This window comes from Blennius ocellaris, assembly GCF_963422515.1.
Source record: "Blennius ocellaris genome assembly, chromosome: 12".
In the NCBI taxonomy this organism is placed as follows: Eukaryota; Metazoa; Chordata; class Actinopteri; order Blenniiformes; family Blenniidae; genus Blennius; species Blennius ocellaris.
The window spans coordinates 13141559-13166621 of NC_137661.1; the positions used below are offsets into that span (position 1 = coordinate 13141559).

Sequence of the window (25063 nt, forward strand, 5' to 3'; positions counted from 1 at the left end):
TAAAGTTTGAATACAAGCTTCTGCTGTTGAAAAGTTAAGTCATTATGGGTTTGATTCTCATCTTTGCAGAGTCAACAATACCTCAGAGCAAAGTGACACAAGCCGCTCACAGGTCAGTTCAACACGACCTACATTTGAAAAACAGTGCAAGATTAGATCATCTTTTGGATGCAGCCAATACAATACTAATTATTTTTGCAATCAGCATGTGGTTTTTCACTTATTTTACATACAATTACTGTTTAGTCGACTCATCTGAGGCCTGCAGAAACACATTTATGGTGTGACGACATCTATGGAGATCAACATTTTGTTGATATTATTGCATTCGTGTGATTTAATTATGATATCTTTATTTAATTTAATTAATCTATTCAACATTAATCATTCCCATACTTCTCTGTTGTTTGCTTTATTATTAAATATATGTGTTTAAACCAAAACATTTTTGACAGTTGTTCCTGCTTCATCTTTATTAGCTGTCAAAGCTCTTTGTAAACTTGTTTTTTTTTAAGGTGCTATATAGATAATGATATCATCATTATTAGTAGAATTTATTCTTGGTTGTGTTATATATCAACCTCTCTGAGGTCCACATCGGATTAAGCCTTGATCTAGGAAAGGGATCCGGGGTAAAAACTAATCAAGTCTATGTTGGAAGTTTCAATGACTGAATTCCATTAAAAGCAGAATCTATGTGACAAAAAGTATGTTAAAAACAAAATACATTGTGCATCATTTGTGTTTTTGTCATGCCGTGAAATTGGGAAATTTCAGGAAAGTCAGGCATCAGGTTAAGACAACAAACTGCATCTTTGATGTGTATTTACTCTGTTTAATCTGCAGGATCAGGGCACTGTAACATCAATAACTTTGACAACCAATGTTTAGTTAGTGATACAGTTTGATAGGCATAGTCAGCAAAATCTACCTATAAAAGGAAGAGCTCTGGTCTCAGAAATCCACATCCACCAGCCATGAGGGTGCTTGTGTTAGCTCTTGCAGTGGCCTTTGTGGGTGAGTATGTCTTCAGACATTTCAAACTCGTTAACTTGTTCAAATGTGATGTTAAACTTAACTTACGAAGTGGAAAACATACTTTTTTAAAATAATGATTCTGACAATGCTGCAATGATTTAAAAATTACAATAATTCTATAAAGAGTAAAGTGTAAGAAAAAAGGATTTACATTTGAACCCTTAGAAATCTATTTCTGCCTTAGCTTACAGTAAAATGCTTTTATTTTCTCTTCAAAATATGCTTGAAAAAATATTGGAAGTTAAAAGTGATTGGAAAATAAAGCGAATTCTTACTATAAATAAACAAATCTTTTGTTTCCAATGAACACTAATTTAACTTTTCTTATTCTATTTTTCAGCTGCCAACCAGGTTAACCACGGTAAGTTGTTTTATTGAAATTAAGGCAGAAACAAGTCCAAGTCCATTTCAAAATACAACAACAATGTAAACAGATTTGCTAAGATATCTTTTCCTTTTATTCAGTCCCAGAGTTTGTTCAAGGACAGACATACGTCTACCGATATGAAGCCGTACTCATGGGAGGTGTGGCGGAACAGGGCCTTGCTCGGGCTGGAGTTAAAGTCCAGAGCAAAGTTTTGATCCGTTCTCTCGGTGCCAACAACGTCATTCTGAAGGCAAGGAACCTGCATTCATATTTTTACCAGAAATAATGAAAAAAAAAAAAAAAAAAACAATAAACAAAATACATTATGAATGCTTTGATTTGCAAATCAAACTATTGTAACTCTGTAATATTGATATATTTCTCAAAACTCTCTCTTGTCTTTGTAGCTGGAAAATCCAGAGTTATTTGAGTACAGTGGAATCTGGCCCAAAGATGCTTTCCTTCCAGCCAACAAGCTTACTTCAGCCCTCTCTGCTCAGCTCTTGACACCCATCAAGTTTGAGTACACCAATGGTGTCGTTGGTAAATTGTATGCACCAGCAGCCGTCTCCGAAACTGTGCTGAACATCTACAGGGGAATCATTAACATCTTCCAGATGAACATCAAAAATACCTTGAATGTTTACGACCTTCAAGAGGTACAATTTTCAAACATGAACTTAGTTTTGATCAAAAATCCAAATGCTGACACTTTTGACAAACAATATTTTAATTTGTGTGCACTAGCTTGGAGCTCAGGGTGTGTGCAAGACCCAGTACACCATCTCTGATGATCTAAAAGCTGAGCGTATCTATCTGACCAAGACCAAGGACCTGAACCAATGCCAACAGAAAATTGTAAAGGACATTGGCTTGTCTTACCTTGAGAAATGCGCTGAGTGTGAGAAAGTAAGTACTAATGTCCACTCACTACTCATTTCTTTTGATGAATATATCAGTGTGCTGGTTTGATGACTGTGTTGGTGTTGTTGATGCAGAGATCAGAGGCCCTGAAGGGAGCATCTTCCTATAACTACGTCCTGAAGCCCGAAACCAGCAGCTCTCGGATCTTGCAGGCAACAGTTACAGAGGTCTACCAGTATTCACCTTTTGAGATCTTGAATGGTGGTCCCCAGATGGAATCTAGGTAAGTGTTACATTCTGATGTATTTGCAGTTGATCTAATGTTTTGCAGCCTCTTGGTCAGATAAAGTTGTTTTTCAATCCACTAAATGAAAACAAAGACCTGATTCAGCTATGTGTAGAACACAGTGTCTTACTGGTGATTATTAACTATGATGTATATGTACTCACAGGCAAAACCTGACATTCCTGGAGCAAAAGGACTTACCAGTGAAGCCCAGCGCCACTCAGTACCTTCAGCGTGGATCCCTGCTGTATCAATTTGGCAGCGAGGTTGACCAGACCCCTTTCAGTCTTCTGAGGAAAGATGAGTCTACGGTAGTTTATGGAATGACACTATGATCAAGTTTGTCTGTAATCCATGGGCTGTCTATACATATCCATCTGAAATGCTTTGGGGGTTGTTTTTTTTTTTGTCAGATTGAAGAACTTCTGGACCATTTGGTAGCTTCTAACAAAGGCAAGGTGCACGAAGAAGCTCCTCTTAAGTACATTCAGCTCATCCAGATGTTGCGTCAAAATGGATATGAAAGCATCCAGACTCTCTGGACTCAGCACAAAAAGCAACCAGATTACAAGTAAATGCGTTTTTCATTCCGGAAAAAAAAAATGAGACAAAATCTTGCTATGGATGATTAACAAAACGTTTCCTATTTGTAGGCACTGGATTCTGAATGCTATCACTGCCATTCGTTCTCACGCTGCTCTGAAGTTCATCAAGGAAAAGTTTCTTGCAGGCGACCTGTCCACTATGGAAGCTGCCAAGGCTCTGCTGGTCTCTATTCACCTGGTGAAGGCTGACAATGAAGCCATCAAGTTGGCTAAGGCAAGTCAAATGATAAAATCATCTTTTGTATTTACAAAGACGAAAAAGCTGTTACCTATAATCAACAATATATTCCACTAGGAAATGATGGGGGAAAGCAAATTCCAACAGAAAAAAGTTCTGCGTGACATCATCATGCTGGGCTATGGTACTCTGGTGGGAAAACAGTGTTTGGAAAACCCAGATTGCTCTCCTGACCTCGTGAAAGTATGTATGATCCAATGATCTCTTCACATGCTCGAAATTCATCTATGACATCAGTAACTCTATTGTTTTTCATTTTCTCGCAAAGCATGTCCATGACGGTCTTCAAGAGGTTGTAGACAGTCGCCAAGTTGAGGAGATCATTATCCGTCTCAAAGTTCTTGGTAACGCTGGACACCCTGCTAGCCGTAAGTCAATCCGCAAAGTCTTGCCTGGATTTGGCACTGCTGCTGCTGATCTCCCTCTGAAAGTTCACATTGAAGCTGTTCTGGCCTTGAGGAATATGGCTAAGAAGGACCCCAAGATGGTGAGAGAATATTTTTCTGATTAGATCTGTTGACAGAAATAAATGGCATATGCAGTTGTACCTAACAGCATTGACCTTTGTGATTTAGGTCCAGGAAACAGCCATTCAACTGTTCATGAACACAGAACTCCACCAAGAGCTCCGTATGGTTGCTGCTATGGTCCTGTTTGAGACCAAGCTCTCTACTGGTCTGGTGATGACACTTGCCGATGCCGTCGTCAAAGAAAGAAACCTTCAGATCTCCAGCTTCATCTTCTCTTACATGAAGTCCATGAGAAAGAGTATCGCTCCTGACTTTGCTGCTGTGTAAGAGTTCAGAATATCTTACTGTCTTTTCTGCTATGGATTAAAAAAAAAAAAAAAAAAAAAAGACAACCAAAAAACCCCCCAAAACAGCAGGTAATAATGTAAGAAACATTTCATTCTCTTCTTTTAGTGCTGCTGCCTGCAACGTTGCCATCAGGATTCTCAGCCCCAGACTGGACAGACTGAGCTACCGCTACAGCAGATCCCTCTATGTTGATACCTACAACTGTAAGTGAAGAATAGTGTCTTTATTCATGAGAGATTTCAGACTGTTACACAGTATTTGATAGATTTTTATCTTTTGCCTGCAGATCCCTGGATGGTTGGTGCTGCTGCCAGTGTCCACTACATCAATGAGGCTGCAACTATTATGCCAAAAACCATGGTTGCCAAAGCTCGTACTTATCTGGCTGGGGCCTACGCTGATGTTATTGAGGTATGACCATGTCTTGTGTCTATGCCTGAAAAGGAAGATCCCCATTATTTTCAAATCAGTAAATTCATTATGCATGCTTTCTATGTATTTATAATATACATTGGAGGTACAACTTCCAATCTATACATGAGGAACGTTTCATCCTTTTAATACAAAGCAAGACCTGTTGGCAAAAAAAAGCAAAAATAAGGAGAGTTATTTAAATGACAATTCAACTTATCTTTCCTCAATATTAGACAAAAAGCTACACTGTGCAATTGTCTACCACGTCTTCTGTTTGAGCTATTTTATGATTTATTCATGACATTGGTGTAAATTTTGTTGATTGTTAGTGATGTTACAGTTACTTTTTTTAAATGTATATCAATATGATTGCATTTGTTTTGCATTTGAACAGCTTGGTGTGAGAAGCGAGGGAATCCTGGAGGCCTTGATGAAAAAACAGAACATTCCTCAGAATGAACAAAGAACCACCAAGATGAAGGCAGTCCTTAAAGCTGTGAGTTTAAGGAGCAATTTCAATGTGGAAAGACACATTTCTAAGTAATTAAAAAAAAAAAATAAAATCTTGAAACTTCATTTCTATCACAGCTTTCTCAATGGAAGGCTGAACCTTCTAGCCAGCCACTGGCCTCCGTATACGTGAAATTGTTTGGACAGGAAGTTGCATTTGTCAACGTTGACCAAGCCATCGTTGAGCTTGCCACTGAGGTAGTGTATCAATCAGGCTTTTGCATGACTAAAAAGTAATAACAGGTTTTTTGCAGAAAATTCTGAGTCTCACAAGCAACTTTATGTTTACAGCTCGTTAATTACGTTAAGGATCACTCCAATGGCAAGAAGGTCCTTGAAGCTCTGGAGTCCGGTTACCACCTGAATTTCGCTCAACCACTGCTGCTTAGTGAGATCCGTCGCATCCTTCCCACTGCTGTTGGTTTGCCCATGGACCTCAGCTTGTACACTGCTGCAGTGGCTGTTGCATCCGTTGCAGGTACGACTTGCCAGTGTTTTTTCACTGTGGAGCAGACGAGCTAATCATTAATTCTGATGTTGAAAATGCATTGTTTACTATTTGGTAAAAGGGAGGTTGGTAAAAAGCCATGTGCATGCATAGGGCATAGGATTTAGTAAGCTTTTTCTTCATCCTACACCTTTTTATACACATTCTGTCTATATTTTAAACTAATGTATTTTTGTTTTTACTTTCATAAAAATAAATGAATGAATAGCGCAAGCCACAGTGAGCCCACGTCCAACTGAGAGTTTCACTTATGCCCAGCTGCTGAAGTCTGACATCCACATGAAAGTTGCACTCAATCCAAGGTAAATCCTCCCTACCACTTTCACCACAATAATCCTTGACAATTTCTTTCCCAACAATTACAAAATGGCAGTAACTGCATAGAGATACCCTTGTAATTGATGTTTTCTGTTTCCTGCAGTGTCTCTGCTCATACCTATGCAGTCATGGGTGTTAATACTGATTTGATCAAGGCTGCTGTGATGTCAAGAGCCAAGGTTCACTCAATTGTTCCTGCAAAGATGGAAGCACGAGTTGACATGGTTGGAGGCAACTTAAAGTTCCAGCTGCTGCCTGTTCAGGAAATCAATAAGATTGCATCTGCTGAGTATGTAAATGTTTTTATTGCTCTGCTGTATTTTCTAGCATGGTATCTTTGATGTGGTCCAACATTTCTTTTCTTTCCAACTATAGGCATGAGTCTATCGTTGTTGTGAGAGATATGGATGATGTCAAAATCACACCACTGATTCCTGCTGAACAGTTAGATAAGGTGTCAAACGAGACCGTCAGTGCACGAGTATCAAGGATGGCATCTTCCTTCTTTGGCAGCCAAGTGAGTTTCATTTACTGATCAGCATCTTTATTTTCACAACACAAGCTTCTTGTCTCCTCAAAAAATGATGTCTGACCTCTGCTGTGGTTTTACAGTCCGAGCCATCTGAAATTTTGCGTGCTGGTTCAGAACAAAAAGCTGACCTCCCATTGCCCAAAACCATTGTGAAGAAAAGGTGCGTTGAAAGCAAAGAGTTTGGATACAAGTTATGTGGCGAGACTCAGACTCGCAACGCTTCCTACATCAGAGAATCCCCACTCTACACTATGATTGGAAAGCATGTTGCTGAACTTATAATTACTCCAGGTAAGCTACATTAATGACTACTGTCACTAATTCAAACTATATATTTTTTAAAGTTACATATAAACATATAATGAAATTTAAAACATTTACCTATTTGAATTGTAGTTGCTGGGAAAGCTGTTGAGACGATTGAAGTTGAAATTCAAATTGGAGAGAAATCAGCAAGTAAGATCATCAAAGTTATATCCATGAGTGATGAAGAGGAAATTCTTGAGTCCAAGAATGTCCTAATGAAACTGAAGAAAATCCTGGTTCCTGGTCTGAAGAATGGCACATCAAGTTCCTCCAGCTCTAGCAGCTCTCAGTCATCCAGCTCTCGCTCTAGCAACTCACACTCAAGCCTCTCCAGCTCTTCATCTTCCCAATCAACATCCAACTCCTCATCCCGTAAAGTAAGGAAGTCAGCCACTGGGAGCAGACAGCGTTCTGACATTCGCACCGATAGGCGCATATCTCTGACACAGAGCAAAAAGTCCAGCAGCTCATCAAGCAGTAGTTCAAGAAGCCAGTCATCCAGCCAGTCCAGAAGCAGCTCATCCTCCTCCTCAAGCTCAAGCTCCCAGTCTCAGGTGAGTCATATTCACCTTCTATCATTGTAAAAAAAAAAAAGAGAGAGAAAACATCGTCATAATTAAGATTATTATAGAATTGTAGAACATTAATAAAACAATATCTGTGTCACAGCGAGCACGTTATACCATGGAATTTGTCAAGAGCCACATCCACCAGGTAAAGATCACACCATGTGAGACAGCTACTTCATGTACATTGTTTGAGCAGGCTAAAGGTGTGCTTTTTTCTTTTGCAGCATGCCCCCACAGGCCACACCAACAGCAAGAGCAGTGCTCACAGCTTTGAGACCATCTACAATAAGGTGAGTAATCACCTCACAATGTTTGCTGTGATATAACACAAATGAACGCTTTCAGTAACATCAATGCCCTTTGTGAACTTCCAGGAAAAATACCTTGCTAAATCTATGGCTCCAATTATGACCATTCTCGTCCGGGGTGTGAGACCTGACCAAAAGGTCCTGGGGTACCAGATTGCAGCTTACGTTGACAAAGTCACTTCCAGACTGCAGGTTATTCTTGTCAACCTGGCTCAGGACAATAACTGGAGACTCTGTGCTGATGGCATGCTGCTCAGCAACCACAAGATGATGGTAAAATCATTATTGCAAGCCAGTTATAAGATGGTGTCAAGTAGTGTGATTCTTGGGATTTGATTTGATTTGGATTTTCACTTAGGGCAAGATTGGCTGGGGCACTGAATGCAAGCAATACAAGGCTGAGATGACAGTTGAGACTGGTCTTGTGGATCAGAAGCCAGCAGCCCGTCTCAAGATGAGCTGGGAAAAACTTCCAAGACGCATGCAGCAGTACATTAAGAGGTAAGGTCACAAACTAAAAGCACACCATCATTTATAACACAAAGCTTTGAAAATACACTGTCCTCAGTTGTGCTGAATACAAGTGGAACTGATCTGTCTTGTTTATTCATTTTCTAATCTACCCTGGTCCAGGTTGTCAAAAGCCATTGTCCGTATGTCTGAGGGAACTGGATTGAAAATTGCAAAGACCAAATACATTCTGAATCAGATCAAACTGATTATGGCTGCTGATTCTGACAGAAGTGTGAATGTTGCACTGCAGACATCAAAGGTGGATACCGCCAATTCTTATTCATACACAGAAAATGTTTAGGTCACAGTTTGTAACTCAGGTTGTCAAACCTTTGCAATTTTATATTACAGTTTACCGTCTACAAACTTGGAGTAAGCCTTCCAGTACCTCTGCCAATTGGACAATCTGCTTATGATGTGAACACAAACCAGAACTTGGCTGAAAAGATCATCCATCTGCTTGCTAAGGAAACTTCAGGTGACATTCTTGAAAGGGACAGCTTTCACATACATGGTTAGCAATTTTCTTTTTTTAAATCCAAGAAGCTAAATATCGATATTTTTTTTTCTTCTTTTCACTGCAGATGAGTGCAAAGTTGCCCACGACAAGGTGAAAACATTCAACAGTCACACATACAACAGTGACATGCCACACCTTTGCTCACAAGTCTTGGCTCAAGATTGCACAGATGACTTGAAATTCATGGTTCTGCTGAAGAAAGACCAAGTAGCCAACCAGAATGAAGTCATTGTCAAGATTGAACACATGTAAGTGGCACTACTATTTATATCACATTTTGAGAGAAAATCTTAAGAAACAGGAAATAACAATAACACATGGATATTGTTTTCTCTTCTACAGCGATGTCGCCTTCTACATGAGGGATGGTGCTGTCAAAGTCAGAGTTAATAAAACTGAACTTATGAACCCCACTTATGAACATCCTGATGGTACCTGCCTCTATTTACTCATTTTTATAAACCTTTTTTATTAAGGAACCATAATAAATGGATCTTATTGAGTTTGTTCATTAGCTGTAAGTCACATTTTTAAATGTATAATAAATATTATGAACTTTCATTTCAGCCCAAATTTCCATCAGGCAGAGGGATGACAGCGTTTCTCTCTTTGCTCCAAGCTATGGTCTTCAGGAAGTTCAGTTTTCTTCACAGGAAATAAAGGTGATGTATCCCAAGACACTTTACCTGACAAGGTTGGCATAGATTCTCATCAACATTGCTACATACTGAACATTACTGTTTCCTCTCACTTGTTTTTTTTACAGATTCGAGTTGCACACTGGATGAAGGGAAAAACTTGTGGACTCTGTGGAAAGGCTAATGGCGAGATCAGACAGGGATACAGCAAACCAGACAAAAGCATGACCAGGGACCCAGTCACCTTTGCTCATTCCTGGGTTCTGGGTGGACACAGCTGCCGCGATTCCTCTCGTAATACTTACAGGATTTACCTGTTTTTCTTAATGAATTATTATTAATTAATGATCAGTTTATTCCACAATAGTTCCACAATAGCTGAGAACCAATGAATATAAAAATTTGCTTTCTGACAAGGAGTGCATAGTTAACACCAGTGTGTCCCGCCTTTTCAGAGTGCTTGATGAAACATGAGTCGGTGAAGCTGGAGAAGGAGGTCAACATCTTTGGCCAGAATTCCAAGTGTTACTCTGTTGAGCCCGTGCTGCGCTGCCTTACAGGCTGCATGCCCGTGAGAACCACCACTGTCAACGTTGGCTACCACTGTGTACCCTCAGGTGAGCCTGCATACAGTCACTGTTTGTTCACAAAACTGACATTGTCTTGCTGTCCCTTGTCTAACAGTCACTTCTGTTGCAGGTTCCAACATGAGTCGGCCTTATAGCCTGAGCAGCATCCAGGGGAAGAGCATTGACCTGATTGAAGCCACAGAAGCTCATGTGGCCTGTCGCTGCACCGCTCAGTGCTCTTAATCTCTTGGTTTTGTTTTTTTGCAAGCATTGTTACTCTGATTGATTGAAATGTACACTTAAATAAACTCAAGAAGCATCTGAAGCGCTTGTGTTGATGGGTTTTTTCTTTCTTTCACTTTTTCATTGCCAAACATCAGTGATGCAAGCCAATGGCTGATCTATCCATTGGCTTGCATGGATAGATGCCTCACTATAGTGAAAAACAAAACAAAAAGTGACAGCGACATATTTTTGCAAATGAACAAATACATACAGACAAATTTAAAATCTCATCTTTTGTGTCAACAATCGTCCACTTCTGTCATGCAAGTCTCAAAATAATTTTCTTTGTTTTTTACACCTCAGCTTCACATCTCCTTAAACCTCAGAGGACCAATCAACCAGCTATGATTTCTCTTTTTAATACAAAAAAATGTAGATGTCTCGACTGTGTACACAATACTTACATACAAGACAAGATGGACACAAAACAAATGGAACTGACCACTGTTGACCTTTCCTCACTGTGTCCATGATTCTCTTATTTCATGCTGTCAGCTGAAGAAGTTTGAACAATTGAGGACCGCCAGTTTTTTTTTTCAAGAATGCAAGTAGAAAGTAGATATTTGTGTTTCAATGTAGGTATGAAAAAACAAAAAGTTAAAACTGGTTGCATGTATACGGTACAATTGTTCAACAGACATGTGAAACATTTTACAAAGTATTGATGCTTCATTATTTCCTCACTTCATAAATTAAAGTTTTTATTGCTCACCTGTAAAAAAAGATCGGTGCTGATCAACATCTATAATTGACCCTCCTCAACAAATCTAGAGGTGATCCTTTGGCAGTGCTTTTAAACTTGGAAAATAAATCAACTCTTGTCAAAACTGGATCCTTTCAGTTGAGGCTGTTGGCCAAAATAAAATCTCATCTCTACCACACCATGGTTGAGAGAGTCGTACGTGTCTTTATTTAATCTAGCTGAGACTTCTGCAACTCCCTCTACATTGGTCTTGACCAGATGTCTCTTCATTGGCTTTAGCAAGTTCAAAATGCTGCTGCAAGACTTCTAACAGAGACACAGAAACAGGAGCACATCCCATCAGTTTTAACCTCACTCCACTGGCTTCCTGTCTTCTTTAGAATAGTCTTAAGATTGTATTACTTGTTTAAGGTGTTGAATGGGTCAGTGCCTTCATATTTATTCAAGCTTTTACATGTTTATACTCAATTTTATCATTAAGGTCAGCGAATCAGATTGTCCTTGAAGTTCCAAGATCCAGACTCAAAAATAGAGGCGACCGTGCCTTTTCCTTGGCTGCACCCAGTCTGTGGAATCGCTTACTTCTCCACATTAGAACTACTCGGTCTCACGAGTCCTTCAAGTGCCAACTCATGACACATATGTACCCTCTGGCTTTTAATCCTGGTTGACTGCTGACACTGTAATAGTGTGGCATTGTTTTTACCATGTATTTACTCAGATTGTTTCATTATCCCTGTGTCGGCCTCTTTAAGAGGCGAGGGGCAAAGACTACTATCCGAGGAGTGCATTATATTTTAATCTTCTTAATCTTCTTCCGCCGCTTTTTTGCTGTATAACTAGTGCTGCACCGTCGGGAGCACTTACACAAAAAGCACATCAAAACATGTGGAGAATTTGGAAATTCATTTTGTGGGACCCGATAGGAATTTTACGGCATAATACATATTTTAAAGCAGCATTTCAAATTTATAATAATTCATAGCTAATTATCATTGTGAGTGACCAGATATTCATCAAACAGAACATCGTACATTGAGTATCAATTCGGAGACAAATAGGGATGATGCTTTAAACATTATATATCTGAAGAAATCTGGGCTGTATGCCATGCATTCGGCACATTTGACAAATAAAGCTGACTTTGACTTTGACTTTGACTTTGAAAGGGGCGCATTGTAGACACTTATTTAAACTGGTCAGGACTGTACCCTCAGTGTAAGTAAAGAGCACTTCATTCTGCAAATACAACTCATATTTGCATATATTGCAGCATCTTCGTAGTCATGAGAAACAAAAAGAGGAAGGTCAAGCTGCATGAATGAATTAGGGGTCAAAATACATTTTGCCACAAACAGGTTGTTTTCAAACGAGCAAAGATCTTTCTCTGAAGCTGAAATCTCTGTTGCGAAACGATATCAACTAACATCATTGACTTATTTACACTGTAATGCAGCCAGCTCTTTCTTGCCCATTAAGATGCACACAACACTGTTTGAATAATACCACAGGGTGAATATTTCTGAAATGTTATTCATCAATTTCTGAATTGAGTATTATAGAATAAAAGAGATCCAGATTGTGTCTAACACAGCTGCACTCACATTCAAATATACAGCAATTTATTGACCTGTTCACAATTATATGTCTCAATTTTCAAATCACGATTTTCACATAATTATGTGATTCATGGCAGAGGCGTAATGCCTTGTCGCAAACAATTGTAACCTGCTGTCATATGTTGCATTCAATAACGCGAAATGGTGACAGATATTCAGTCATTTCGCACTGTCACCTACATTGTTCCGTGGTTTTCCTGCTGCGCTCCATTGTACATCGTTACTTTCTCTCACTCATAACAAATGTGGCAAATCAGGAGAATTTGGTATATACAGTAGTGGATTTCGCTATGAGCCACATCGCCCAGTCTCAGATGCAGCCTTGTGAAAGCGTGGATGTTCACCCAGGCGTGTTTGCAAACTTTCATAACCTTTCATAACCTTTTGGTGCACAATTAGGCCCTCAGAAATGCCTTTGTTTGTGACAGAATTTTTTTATTCCTCTGATGAATTCCAATGGATTCCGATGTACCTTTGATGCTCAGACACCATTTGAAGTGGATTACAGCTGCAGCTTCCTCATCCAGTGTCATGATTTTGTGTCTTGTTTTATTTTGCTATTCGGACTCAGTGTCTGGTTTCACGTTCCTTGACTTCCTCTCCTCGTGTCAGATTGCTGCTCTGATGTGTGTCGCCTGTTTCCGAGTGTGTGATTGCCTTCCCCTGGTGGCTGTGCTTTATATTGGCCGTCTTCTTTGTGTTCTTGTTGTTGGTTCGTTGCTCTGTCTCAGCATTTTTTTCTGTGATTGCCGCTCTGGAGAGATTGAAGTGTTGAAGTGTTGTATCTTCCATTACTTTCCTGTGATCAACAGGTTCTGGGTTTTTGGGAATTTTTGTTTGTTTTACCTGGTCATAATTAAGTGTTGACCAGATCTCACACACACACACACACACACACACACACACACACACACACACACACACACACACACACACACACACACACACACACACCAAGTTGTGCCAACTGGCAAGTAAATCTTTAATATCTGTACATTTTACAGTGAGTTCAAAGTAAATCATGGATGCTCTAGTTTTGCAAGATCCCGCAACATTTTTTTTTTTCTTCCTTTTTTTTTTTGCACTTCCCTTCAGGTCTCCATAGAAATCAGAACAGGGGGATAAAGAGAAGAATGACAAAGAGAACAAAATCACAGCAATGTATATAGTTCAGAGAATTCAAAAAGAGAAGGAGAAACAGGCAGCATTTGATGTATCAATCTGGGGTCAAATTGGATAATTTTCAGACTGGTGTTAATATCACAAATACTATGATAGCCTTCAAAGGTTTTCATGCTGAGAAATACATTTCGGCTTTATTCCCACTGTGATTAGCGAGGAAGAGGTGCAGCAGAGGAGATAGAAGACAAACCAACAATCTAAAAACAAACAGAGTGAACATGTTTCATTTGTCAATACGTGATGGCAGTGGTCACCTTTATTTCACAAATGACACAAAGATGTGCTAAAACATTATGACTTTTTTGGTCACAATGACCACAGTAAACAAAGTGAGCAAACAACCCCAGTCATGATGTTCTCTGCTATGAACTTTGAAGTCTCATCTGAAGAACACTGTGGAAAGATGCCACAAACACTCACAGTATTCAGAAATAGAATGAATGGTCTGGGTGTGAGTATTTTATGTGAGTGTGCTGAGCCAAAACCTCAAACACTGAATGTCTAAATCAATTTACATGGATATATGAAGCATCCATAGACAAAAAAGTCAATTTTGTTGTTTAAATGGCTTCTTCCTCTTATATCTGTACTGGTGTGAGAGTATTTAGTTATGTATAGCACACACTGGCTAAAGCTGGATATCTGAAGTTCCCCAATTGGAGATGAATAAAGTACTATCTATCTATCTATCTATCTATCTATCTATCTATCTATCTATCTATCTATCTATCTATCTATCTATCTATCTATCTATCTATCTATCTATCTATCTATCTATCTATCATGTATCTATCGATCCATTGATCTATCTACCTATCTGGAGATTTAATGTGTGATACATAAAGTCTTATCAGTTAATTTGAGGATTAATATAAGAAAACAAAACATACTACATAAACTCATCAAATGTCTGATGAGGTACAATAAGCATTTTGAATCACGACACTCAAGCTTGACTTGGCATATGTAAAGAGCACAAGGTCAGGTTACCCTAATTTTAATTCTCTGATGCAACAGCCGCCAAAACCAAACTAAAATCAGTTTGAAGCTTAAAGATTAATACATCATCTATCCAATCAAACGCACCAATCAAACAAGCCGGAGTTCATGTCATACCTTCGTGACATCCCAGTTGGGTTTTGTCAGCACAAAATTTCCCTTTAAAAAGCCACCTGTGACCACAGACCAGCACAACCCCATCAGCCATGAGAGCGGTTGTGCTTACCCTGTTTGTGGCCTTTGTGGGTGAGTATGGATGGCTTTTTCTAAAAGTGCTTTACTTTTGCAATGTTAAAGTTGTTTTACAAGTGTTTGGAAAAAAACAAAAAACAAAAGACTGGAAGCTCTGTAGTTGCTTGTACTTTAGTTATGTTTCAGCTTGAGGAGTCTGTAGTATGGCAAACCAGGCTTACGTACTGTACAGTTTGAAAGTGTGTTTTATCCTTTTTGGGGGGGTGTTTGCCTTTTTTATGAAGGTTGAAGTGTATTCAAGAGCGACGTAGCTCTTGAATGCACTTCAACCTTCATATGTACATATTGTACATATTTAGTTAGTCAAAAATGTGCAAAACCCCTGTAACTCATCTACCAAAGTATTGTTTGTTTTGAGTATATCTGAAATGTTTTTAAAAATGTACCCGTTCATATTGGCAAAAAAAAATGAAAGAAACTAGTCTTTGCTATTCAGTCTTATATGCTATTCCAGGCTATTTTAAATACAACATTCACAGATTGCCTTTTGTTCTGAAATGGTAGTTTGCTGTATTACAGTAATGCAGTGATTAATATCATTTGAGCCTCATGGCCAAATAGAAAGTGAGATTTGTATATTTACTTTTATACTGAACACCCGAGCACTCGTGTGACGATTACATTTATTACTCATTCAACTGTTCATTGTACTAATGTTTTTTATTTCATATTTATGTTTTAGCTGGCGAACGCTTAAGTAAGTTTAACAGTAATTCTATGAACATCCTTATTAAGCAACTTTTATTTCGCAAACAGCAAATTTACCCATTTAAATTTTTCTGTTTCATGTGACGTTTACAGTTCCTCATTTCAAGGCCCATGACACTTACGTGTACAAGTATGAGACTATGCTCTTGAGCGGTCTACCAGAGGAAGGTCTAGCCAAGGCCGGACTCAAACTCAGAAGCAATGTTCTCATCAGCGCGACAGCCCAAAACATGTACATGCTGAAGGTAAAGCTAAAAGACCAAATGAAATTGCAATTGGATCTATTCCATAACATATGTCTAAAATGCCAACTGTAAATAACAAAGCACATTTTATCACTTTAGCTTGCAGAACCTGAGCTCTTTGAGTACAGTGGCATCTGGCCTCAGGGTTCTTTCAACAAGGCAGCCCAGTTGACTTCAGCCCTGACAGCTCAGCTTACCACTCCTATCAAGTTTGAGTACCATGAAGGCGCTGTGGGAACAATCCATGTCCCCGAAGGTGTCTCAAAGCTCATCATCAACATCTTCAAAGGTATTCTGAATGTCATCAATCTCCACCTCAAGAAGACACTTGTCTACGAGATGCAGGAGGTTCGTCAAATATCTTTTAGTGCAAATTGCAAATCCACAGCTGGAGGAGAAGTCGCCATATAAAATAAATCCTTTGCTCAACAGGCTGGAACTCAGGGTGTGTGCAAAACGCTCTATACCCTTACTGAACATGAAGAAAACTCAGACATTATCCATCTGACAAAGACCAGGGACATGAACCAATGTCAAGAAAGCATCTACAAGTCTATGGGTTTGGCTTACACTGAGAGATGTGAGAAGTGCCAGGAGGTAGATCTGAACTCACACATGATTGATCAATGTCATTTTACACTGTCAGCTTTTAGAACAATGAGCAACTATATTTGTCTTTACAGATGACTAAAAACCTGAAAGCCACAACATTGTACAACTACATCTTGAAGCGTGAACAAGACAATGTCCTGATCAGGAATGTGACTGTCAATGAGCTGATCCAGTATTCACCATTCACTGAGGCTAAAGGAGCAGCTCAGATGGAGTCTAAGTATAATGATGGACACATTGAATTTATCATTTACAGTATAACAAATATATTAACTACATGTTTTTTTTCACATTGCTTTCAAGGCAATCCCTGAGTTTCCTCAATATCCAGCAAGGCCAGATTTCACCAAGCCAGGGTCGGTATTCTCCCATTGATTCTCTCAAGTATGAGTTCTCCAATGAACATCTTCAGACTCCCCTTCAAATGATCAAGATCCACAATTTACAAGAACAGGTATGGTTTTGAAGAGCTGTCAATATATGAATGAAAAGATAAATATTTCTACCATATGGTTGATCACCTACTTTGTCCTTTTAGCTCAAGTCCACTCTGAATCACCTGGTTACATTCAATAAGGAAAAAGTCCATGAGGATGCTCCTTTGAAGTTTTTGGAATTGGTTCAGCTCCTTCGTGTTGCACGCTATGAAGACCTGGAAATGATCTGGCAGCAGCAAAAAAGCACCACCGCAAGGCACTTGTACCAGATGTACAATGGAATCATATCTAAAGAAAGCATCAGTACTGTTTCACTTATTCGCTTTTTGGTTTTTCAGGCAGTGGATCTTGGATGCTGTCCCTGTCATTGGTAATCAGAATTCTCTGAAATTCATCAAAGAGAAGTTCCAGGCTGACGACATACCTGCTGCGGAAGCTATTCAGGCTTTGATGGCATCAATTCAAATGGTGACAGCAAACAGAGAGACCATCAAACAGGTTGAGGTGCGTAACTCCAAGAGAAGGATTATTAAAAGTAATAGTAAGTAATAACAACAGCGTCGTGAAATATTTCTCATTTTTGTTCTGTTCTAGGAGTTGACACTTCAGGAGAAAATCCAAAGGAACCCGGTTCTGCGTCAGATCGCCTACCTTGGTTATGGAACAATGGTTTACAAATACGGCGCTCAGAATGATGCTTATCCTGAAGATCTCATTAAAGTAAGAATACGTTTTCTTTTATGTTGCTTCAAGATCAGTTGCATATCATTTCACCTAACAAGATAGATGTGTGATAATGTTAAATATTTGGTGTTTGTTTTCTACAGCCTATTAAGGATCTTCTTTCGGGAGCTGTGGAGCCACAAGACCAGATCCTGTTTCTGAAGGCTTTGGGAAATGCTGGACATCCTGGTAGCTTTAAATCAATCATAAAGATGCTGCCCAATTATGTCGGTTCAACTTCATCTCTGCCAATCCAAGTTCATGCTGAAGCTATCATGGCCCTGAGGAACCTTGCTAGAAGAGAGCCCAAATTGGTGAGTTGTCAGCATTCACTAATATCACAAAGAATCAGAGTTTTTAATGAGAACGTTGAATTAAGTTTGCTTTGTCTTCTAATTTAGGTTCAGCCAATGGCTGTCCAGCTCTACAAGGACACATCTCTTCACCCAGAGCTTCGTACACTTGCTTGCATTGTGCTTTTTGAGTCAAGGCCTCACACGAGTTTGGTGATGAGCATTGCTGCCAGTTTGAAAACCGAGAAGAACCTACAGGTAGCCAGCTTCACCTACTCTCACATGAAGTCCCTGACCAGAAGCACCGCCCCAATCCATGCCTCAGTGTAAGAGCTCCTCTTGGGTCCCACTTCATTCTTATCGATCTCAGCACATAGATGCATGTTTACTCATCCTGCCTTTCTTTTCTTTGCAGTGTTGAAGCTTGCAATGCCGCTATGAAAATTCTGGGCTCAAAGCTGGATAGACTGAGCTTGCGTTACAGCAGAGCCGTACATGTGGACACCTATTACAGTAAGGCTAATACAGTATTGCTGAAGCGAAAGATGCATCGAGTGTAATGAATATTTCAGCATTGATTAACAGATTCTCGTGAACTCTTTGTCAGACAACTTCATGCTTGGCGCTGCCGCCAGTGCCTTCTACATCAATGATGCTGCCTCAATCCTGCCAAGAGCAGTTATGGCAAAGACCAGTGCCTACTTTGCTGGAGTTGCTGCTGATGTTTTGGAGGTAAAACAAACGAATAATAAAAATTGAATACTAAATGGGCATTCTTGAATATTAAATTAATACTCCTGAATATTTGATACTCAATAACTAATTTGAACATTTTCATTTCAATGCTGTTTTACCCAGGTCGGCGTAAAAACTGAAGGACTACAGGAAGCTCTGATGAAAAACCCTGAACTTCTTGAAAATACTGACAGGCTCACCAAGATGAAACGTGCCATCAAAGCTGTGAGCAGGAGAGGACCACATAGGGTCCTAAATTACAGGATGTGTTTCCAGGATGAAACAGCAGGTCATTGATCAATTGCACCATGTGTCTGATCTGTCTACAGCTCTCTCACTTGAGAACGCAGGCCAACAGCCAACCACTGGCCTCCATTTATATCAAGCTCTTTGGACAAGAAATAGCCTTTGCTAACATTGACAAATACTTGATTGAAGAGGCCTTCAAGGTATAATTCAAAGGACTTGTCATCAAAAACAGCAATTTAATCAAGGTTTTATAAGGATACAGTTTTCACTCTATATTTCTCCATCACAGTTTGTCGCAGAACACAATGTTCAAGAATGGGGCCGTATTCTTCTGTCTCGTTCTCCCTACCACCTGACAAAGTCTCTGCTGGCCACTGAAGTGCGACACATCCTGCCTACAGCTGCTGGTTTTCCACTGGAGTTGAGCCTGTACACTGCTGCTGTGGCTATTGCAAATATTGAGGGTGACGACAACACTTTAGCTTGACATATGTCACATCCATTCAAAATCCTGAATGGCTGCTTTAGCATATTCAAAGCGGGCATGCTTTTGCAAAGCAAACCACATGCTCGCTTTTATGGAGTTGCATTTTACCTGACCGTATTGTCAAAGTGTGGCAAGTATTGTAGTAAGAGCTTGTTCGTGTGTTTGTCTCAACAGTCAAAGCCACCTCACATCCACAGCTGCCAGAAAACTACCAACTTGTTCACCTTCTGCAGACTGATTTACAACTGGAGACCAAGATCAAACCTAGGTAGGTCAATTATCAGACACAAAATAGATAACAACAAAAGATTATTGCAGAAAATGTATCATGTAAATGTCTTTATCTTCTAGTGTCGCCTTGAACTCATTTGTTGTGATGGGGGTGAACACTGAGAAACTCCAGGCTGCCCTTGTGTTAAGAGCTAAGTTCAACTCTGTTGTGCCAGCCCATGTCAAAGCCAGACTTGACTTCACTGAGGGCAACTTTAAGGTCGAAGCTCTCCCTGTTTCTCTGCCTGAAAACATTGCAGAAGTGCAGTAAGTTTAAAAGAGTTTCATCATAAAACTAAAAAACATAACTTCTAAACTCTACACATCAAAAGGTCACTACATGTATGTTGTTGCTTCTCAACAGAGTTGAAAGTTATGTTGTGGCGAGAAATATTGAGGAACTTGCATCTGAAAGAATTACTCCTATAATTGGTGCTAAAGCTTCAAGAAATAGTTTAAGAGAGACTTCTTCCACTGCTGATAGTGAGGTGAGTTTGTCTTCTGAGGCAGCTATAACTGTGTGATTTGATCCAACAAATAAATACAAAATGCCATTTCTCTCTTCTTGTAGTCCAAATCCTCAGAAAAACTTCCCAAAAACTATTATCCTACCAAGTCCTCCATCAAAGTAACCGAGTCTAACAAGAAGTACTGTAAATCTGTCGGTGCTGGACTGAAGGCCTGCATCAAAGTCAAAACAGAAAGGGCTCTTCTCAACAAAGAAAAAGCCCTGAATGCACTTGTTGGAAGATACTTCGCTGCACTTTCCTTCAAACAAAGTAAGCAGTGTGCAAACCTTGTGCAATTTTAAGAGGTGCTGGCCATTGTTAAATTATAAATTGCAATAATAATGTGCTTTCAGCTGAAGGTGGTGTTGAGAAACTTGAAATGGAAGTTCAGCTTGGACCAAAGGCCGCAGATAAGCTGGTTAAAAAGATTGACATGGACCAAGAAGAATTTGCCCACGCAAAACCAGCCCTGATGAAGCTGAAGAAAATCCTGCTTCCTTCAAATGGCACCTCTTCCTCCTCTCAGTCCAGTAGCTCCAAATCAAGTTCTCGTAGCAGCTCCCAATCAGGATCCAGCAGCAGCAGAAGCAACAGCACCAGCAGCAGCAGCAAGAGCAAGAGCAGCAGCAGCAGCAGCAGCAGCAGCAGCAGCAGAAGCAGCAGCAGCAGCAGCAATGCCTCCAAAATGGTTCAGAGGCCTTCCAAGTCCAAGTCCAGCTCCGCCTCAAGTGTTGCATCCCTCTTCAGTGATAGTTCAAGTTCTTCCCGTGCCAGTGCCCACACCTCAAGAGTAAATATCTTCTTTCATTTTTTTTTTTTTTCATTTAATAGGTACAATCTAACGAAAATATTTCTTCTCAGCAGAAGAGTGCTGAACAAAAATTCAGAGGGAACCATCAAAAGAAGGTATGTCTTTGTAGCATTGTAAATGTTGATCAAGCGTTGTAACCACAGAGTTTATGTGGCAGTGTCTCACAAATGTTGCTCTTGTAGCATCGCAACTCTCAAGCCAGCTCCTCAACCAGTGGTGGTGACTCAAGCTTTGAGGCTATCCGCAAACAGGTAAAATGTGAAAGTAGGATCTTAAAATATTCCTGTCAGTCAGGAGTTTTGTCAGTGTTCTCACATAAATGATCATTTTCATGTCTCTACAGAAGAAATTCCTTGGCAGTGACAGCCCTCCCGTCGTTGCCGTCCTCTTCCGTGTCATTAGAGCTGACAACACAATGCAGGGATACCAAATCGCAACCTACTTGGACAGACCCACTGCTCGGGTTCAGATTATTGTTGCTGCCTTGGCTGCTAATGACAACTGGAGGTTATACATCGATTCTGTTGCATTAAGCCAATACAGTGCCCCAGTAAGGCTCTTACTTTAAACTTTCTCAGATGTTAAACTAAGCATACCAGGCAAAATGAACGATATCATTATTAATTGTACTGTTTCTTAAAAGACAAGATTCAACTGGGGTTCATATGGAAAGGAGTATGATGCCCAGATGACAGCTGAAACTGGTGCCATTGGTTCAAACCCCGCAGCTCGCTTCATCCTGTCCTGGAAATCTCTTCCTTCCAGCCTTAAACGTTACTTCAAAATGTATGCCACTTTTCATTGTTTCCACACTGCACTGTACAATCTATTCCATGTATCTTTTTCTGATATTTGAAAATTCTTACACAGGGGGACTCAACTAACGAATTTCAAAATGATGTATGACTTGATGAAAGTGGCTGATAAAAGCTCCACCAAGAAGATCGCCTTTATAGTGGTTCCAACATCTGATAAGACCATTGACTTGATTTGGAAATCTGTAACATTGGTAAAGCTCTTTAATCATTAAATGAAGTCTTAAATGTTTCTGTTTTCAATAACAACAGAGAATCATTCTGTCAACAGCGTGCTTACTCCAAGTCGACTCTGGAGGTGCCCTTCATTCTGCCATTTTATGACACCATCAGCCCCTTAGATAACCTCCGATACATGCTTGTCAAGGCCGGCTCAGGTAATAGCTGACATCATTCATTTTATCTAAATGCGGTGGCAGAGACTTTTCACTGATGACCCAATTTAAAATGCCTCCTTTTCTCAACAGCTAAATGTCAAGTTAAAGGACAGACGGTGACAACATTCAACAATGCTGAAGTCACCGAGAAGGAACCTATCGGCTGCTTCCAGATTTTGGCAAAGGACAAAACTAATGAGAGTAAATTCGTTGTTCTCATGAAGACCAATCGTGAGGGACAGAAGGCCATCAACATCAAAGTGGCTGACATGTAAGAAAAAAATATAGAAGCACATCATGTAATATAGAAGAATTTTATCAGCTTGCGCAAAGTTAACTAACATGTATATTTCTGCACCTGCAGAGATGTTGACATCTACCAGAAGCAAGACAAAATCGTCTTGGAAGTCAATGGACATGACATACCACTGGCCAGCCTGCCATACAAGAGCCAAGAAGGTTTCTGTCAACAGCATTGAGCTTGTCATTATTATTATTATTTTACAACTCTTTTACAGCCAAAACCGCTTCTTGTCCGAATTTATTTTACGCATGTGTCTGGCAAAATAAGTCATAGCTTATTTTCTGTCACTATGGCAGTCACAATAATCTTTAAATCCCACATGAATATTTAAGGATGAAGATTTGTTTACTTATAACTAAGCAGATCATGTTTTTTTTTCCCGTTTTTTTTCCTTCACAGGTCTGGTCAATATCTATTCAAAGGGAGAGGCTGTTTCTGTGTCTGCATACCAACATGGTCTTACCGAAGTCTACTTTACCAAGCACTTGATTGAGGTAAAAACAATGCTCACCATGATTCGCATGGCATTGACTGCGAGACTTCCAGTGTGATTTTACAGTTTGTGTTACTCTATCCGAACTTGCAATGTAGGTTAAAGTTGCTGACTACATGAGGGGAAATATCGATGGATTGTGTGGAAAGGCTGATGGGGAAGTCAGACAGGAGTATCGCTCATCCTATGGACGTTTGAGCAGTAACGCAGTTAGCTATGCTCATTCCTGGACTCTGCCTGCTGAGAGCTGCCATGACAACAATGGTCAGATACAAATTTTGTTAGAGCTAATGCTTCTTTTTTTTTTCATGAATACTATTTATTTCACAAGTGACAAATATAAGGTGTGTGTAACAAAAGGAGGCCTTAAAAAGATGAGTACAGTGCTTGCCTCAGTAACTAATTCATTAACGCTATTTTCTTAGAGTGCCGCCTGACGCACACATCTGTGCAACTGCAGAGGCCGGTGAACGTGAATGGTAAGGATTCCCAGTGCTTCTCTGTTGAGCCAGTGCTTCGCTGTTTGCCTGGCTGTTTCCCAGTGGTGACCGCCCCTGTCACAGTTGGGTTCCACTGCACATCTGCTGGTGAGTCTCCCCCCACCAAAAAAAATAATTTAAATTTAAAAAAAATTCTGTTGATTAAGGATATAAAACACAGATGATTAAAAATGCACACTTTTTAATACCTCTACTCTGTTCACCCCTGCAGAGTCCATCATGAATACTAGCAGTTTCTATGAGCGCAATGTGGACCTGAAGGAGGAAACACAGGCTCACCTGGCCTGCAGCTGCAATGCTCAATGTGCCTAATAATGTATCCTGTCAATCACTTACATCATGTGTATGTTTCAAATCTAATCTTCAATAAACTGCATCCAAAAACCATTTTATTGAGCAATGTTATATTTTCAGACGGATCTGATTGAAGTTGCCAGTGTACATCAATTTCAAAGAGGAAATGCCTTCTGGATCAAATACATGTTCCTTCTGAGTCAGCAATACTAAACATGTTTAACAAAAAGTTGAACACGTTAAAAATCATGTTAGCATTGAAGATGTTTTAAGAAAGGGCTTTTGGGATTTATTTAAAGAGTTAATATACATATGTAACAAAGTTAACAAGTAAACATGCATGAGAGCAGCAGGCTGCTACAGTACAGCATCTGAAGAGCTACTGGGGTTCTTGGGCCTCCCAGCATGACAAATAAACTTGAGGAGAACAAACGCACTCTTGAGAACAAACACTTGTTTGGTTCATTTTTCACAGCAATTTTTGAGATGGAACTACAAACAAAATCTTGGATCACATTAAACTACATTCAAAATGGTGGCCATCAGAGAGGCGGGAAAGTTGACCTCTTCTCAACCATGTGCTGGGAGAACAAAGGGATGGAGGAATGGGACTGTCACGATTCACACTTGTAGTCAATTCGCTGTCAAGTCGTTGTCAATTGTAGGGTCTATGAGCATTTCAAAAGGGTTGTGTTTTTTCCAATGTTTGGGTAGATATTCTGACGTATATAGATCAGAGTAAAAGTTTAGGACTGCATTCTTTAGCGATTTCAGGTCAGTGACTACTGTGCCCGTAGACAGTTTTATCCTAGGAATCAGTTTTGAGAGCCCTGCGGTTCTAGTCTGATGTGAGAGTTTTCCTGCCTTATCTCCCATTACAAAATAACATTGTCTTGTTTTTAAGAATTTAGTTTCCACTTTTGATGTCGATAACAGGTCAAACACGGTTTGAAGTTTAAGACGTTGGTCATAAAGAGTAGGAGTGGGTGTGGCAGCATAGAGGGTATACATTTTTAATAGTTGATCCGAGAGCCTGGTCATTCTCTCCGTTTTTGGTTTTATTTAGTCGAGAGGTGAATGAAGTAGCTTGTCCTCTCAAATAAGCTTTACAGGTCTCCCATAATGTGCTTCTCGTGATATCTGGGGTATCGTTTGTTTGGAAAAAAGTAATTATTCCTTCATGAGATAATTTTTTAAAGCTTGTATTATTCAATAGAAGGTGGGATAATTTCCATTGCAT

General features: G+C 39.7%; 1 protein-coding gene across 1 annotated transcript; it reads left to right on the plus strand.

Moving 5' to 3' along the window:
* Window positions 1–1556: 1556 nt before the first annotated feature.
* Window positions 1557–23841, plus strand: LOC308137150 (vitellogenin-1-like; the record flags this gene model as incomplete). The annotated part of the gene is made up of 61 exons (XM_080505724.1): window positions 1557–1655; window positions 1813–2064; window positions 2153–2314; window positions 2404–2552; window positions 2722–2866; window positions 2969–3126; window positions 3209–3374; window positions 3456–3581; window positions 3667–3885; window positions 3974–4191; window positions 4322–4419; window positions 4503–4627; window positions 5025–5126; window positions 5234–5338; window positions 5432–5618; window positions 5857–5950; window positions 6070–6255; window positions 6342–6483; window positions 6579–6789; window positions 6895–7358; window positions 7598–7663; window positions 7748–7954; window positions 8040–8182; window positions 8315–8453; window positions 8546–8672; window positions 8779–8962; window positions 9057–9093; window positions 9481–9646; window positions 9808–9969; window positions 10052–10138; window positions 15763–15914; window positions 16014–16262; window positions 16347–16511; window positions 16598–16746; window positions 16830–16980; window positions 17065–17225; window positions 17302–17467; window positions 17558–17683; window positions 17791–18000; window positions 18088–18305; window positions 18395–18492; window positions 18587–18711; window positions 18838–18939; window positions 19044–19163; window positions 19253–19427; window positions 19625–19718; window positions 19802–19987; window positions 20085–20208; window positions 20292–20499; window positions 20583–21019; window positions 21223–21291; window positions 21384–21590; window positions 21684–21826; window positions 21911–22040; window positions 22127–22232; window positions 22323–22503; window positions 22597–22691; window positions 22936–23030; window positions 23128–23293; window positions 23455–23616; window positions 23741–23841. 61 exons carry the CDS (start codon window positions 1557–1559, stop codon window positions 23839–23841), a joined length of 9597 nt encoding a protein of 3198 aa, XP_080361850.1.
* Window positions 23842–25063: the final 1222 nt, after the last annotated feature.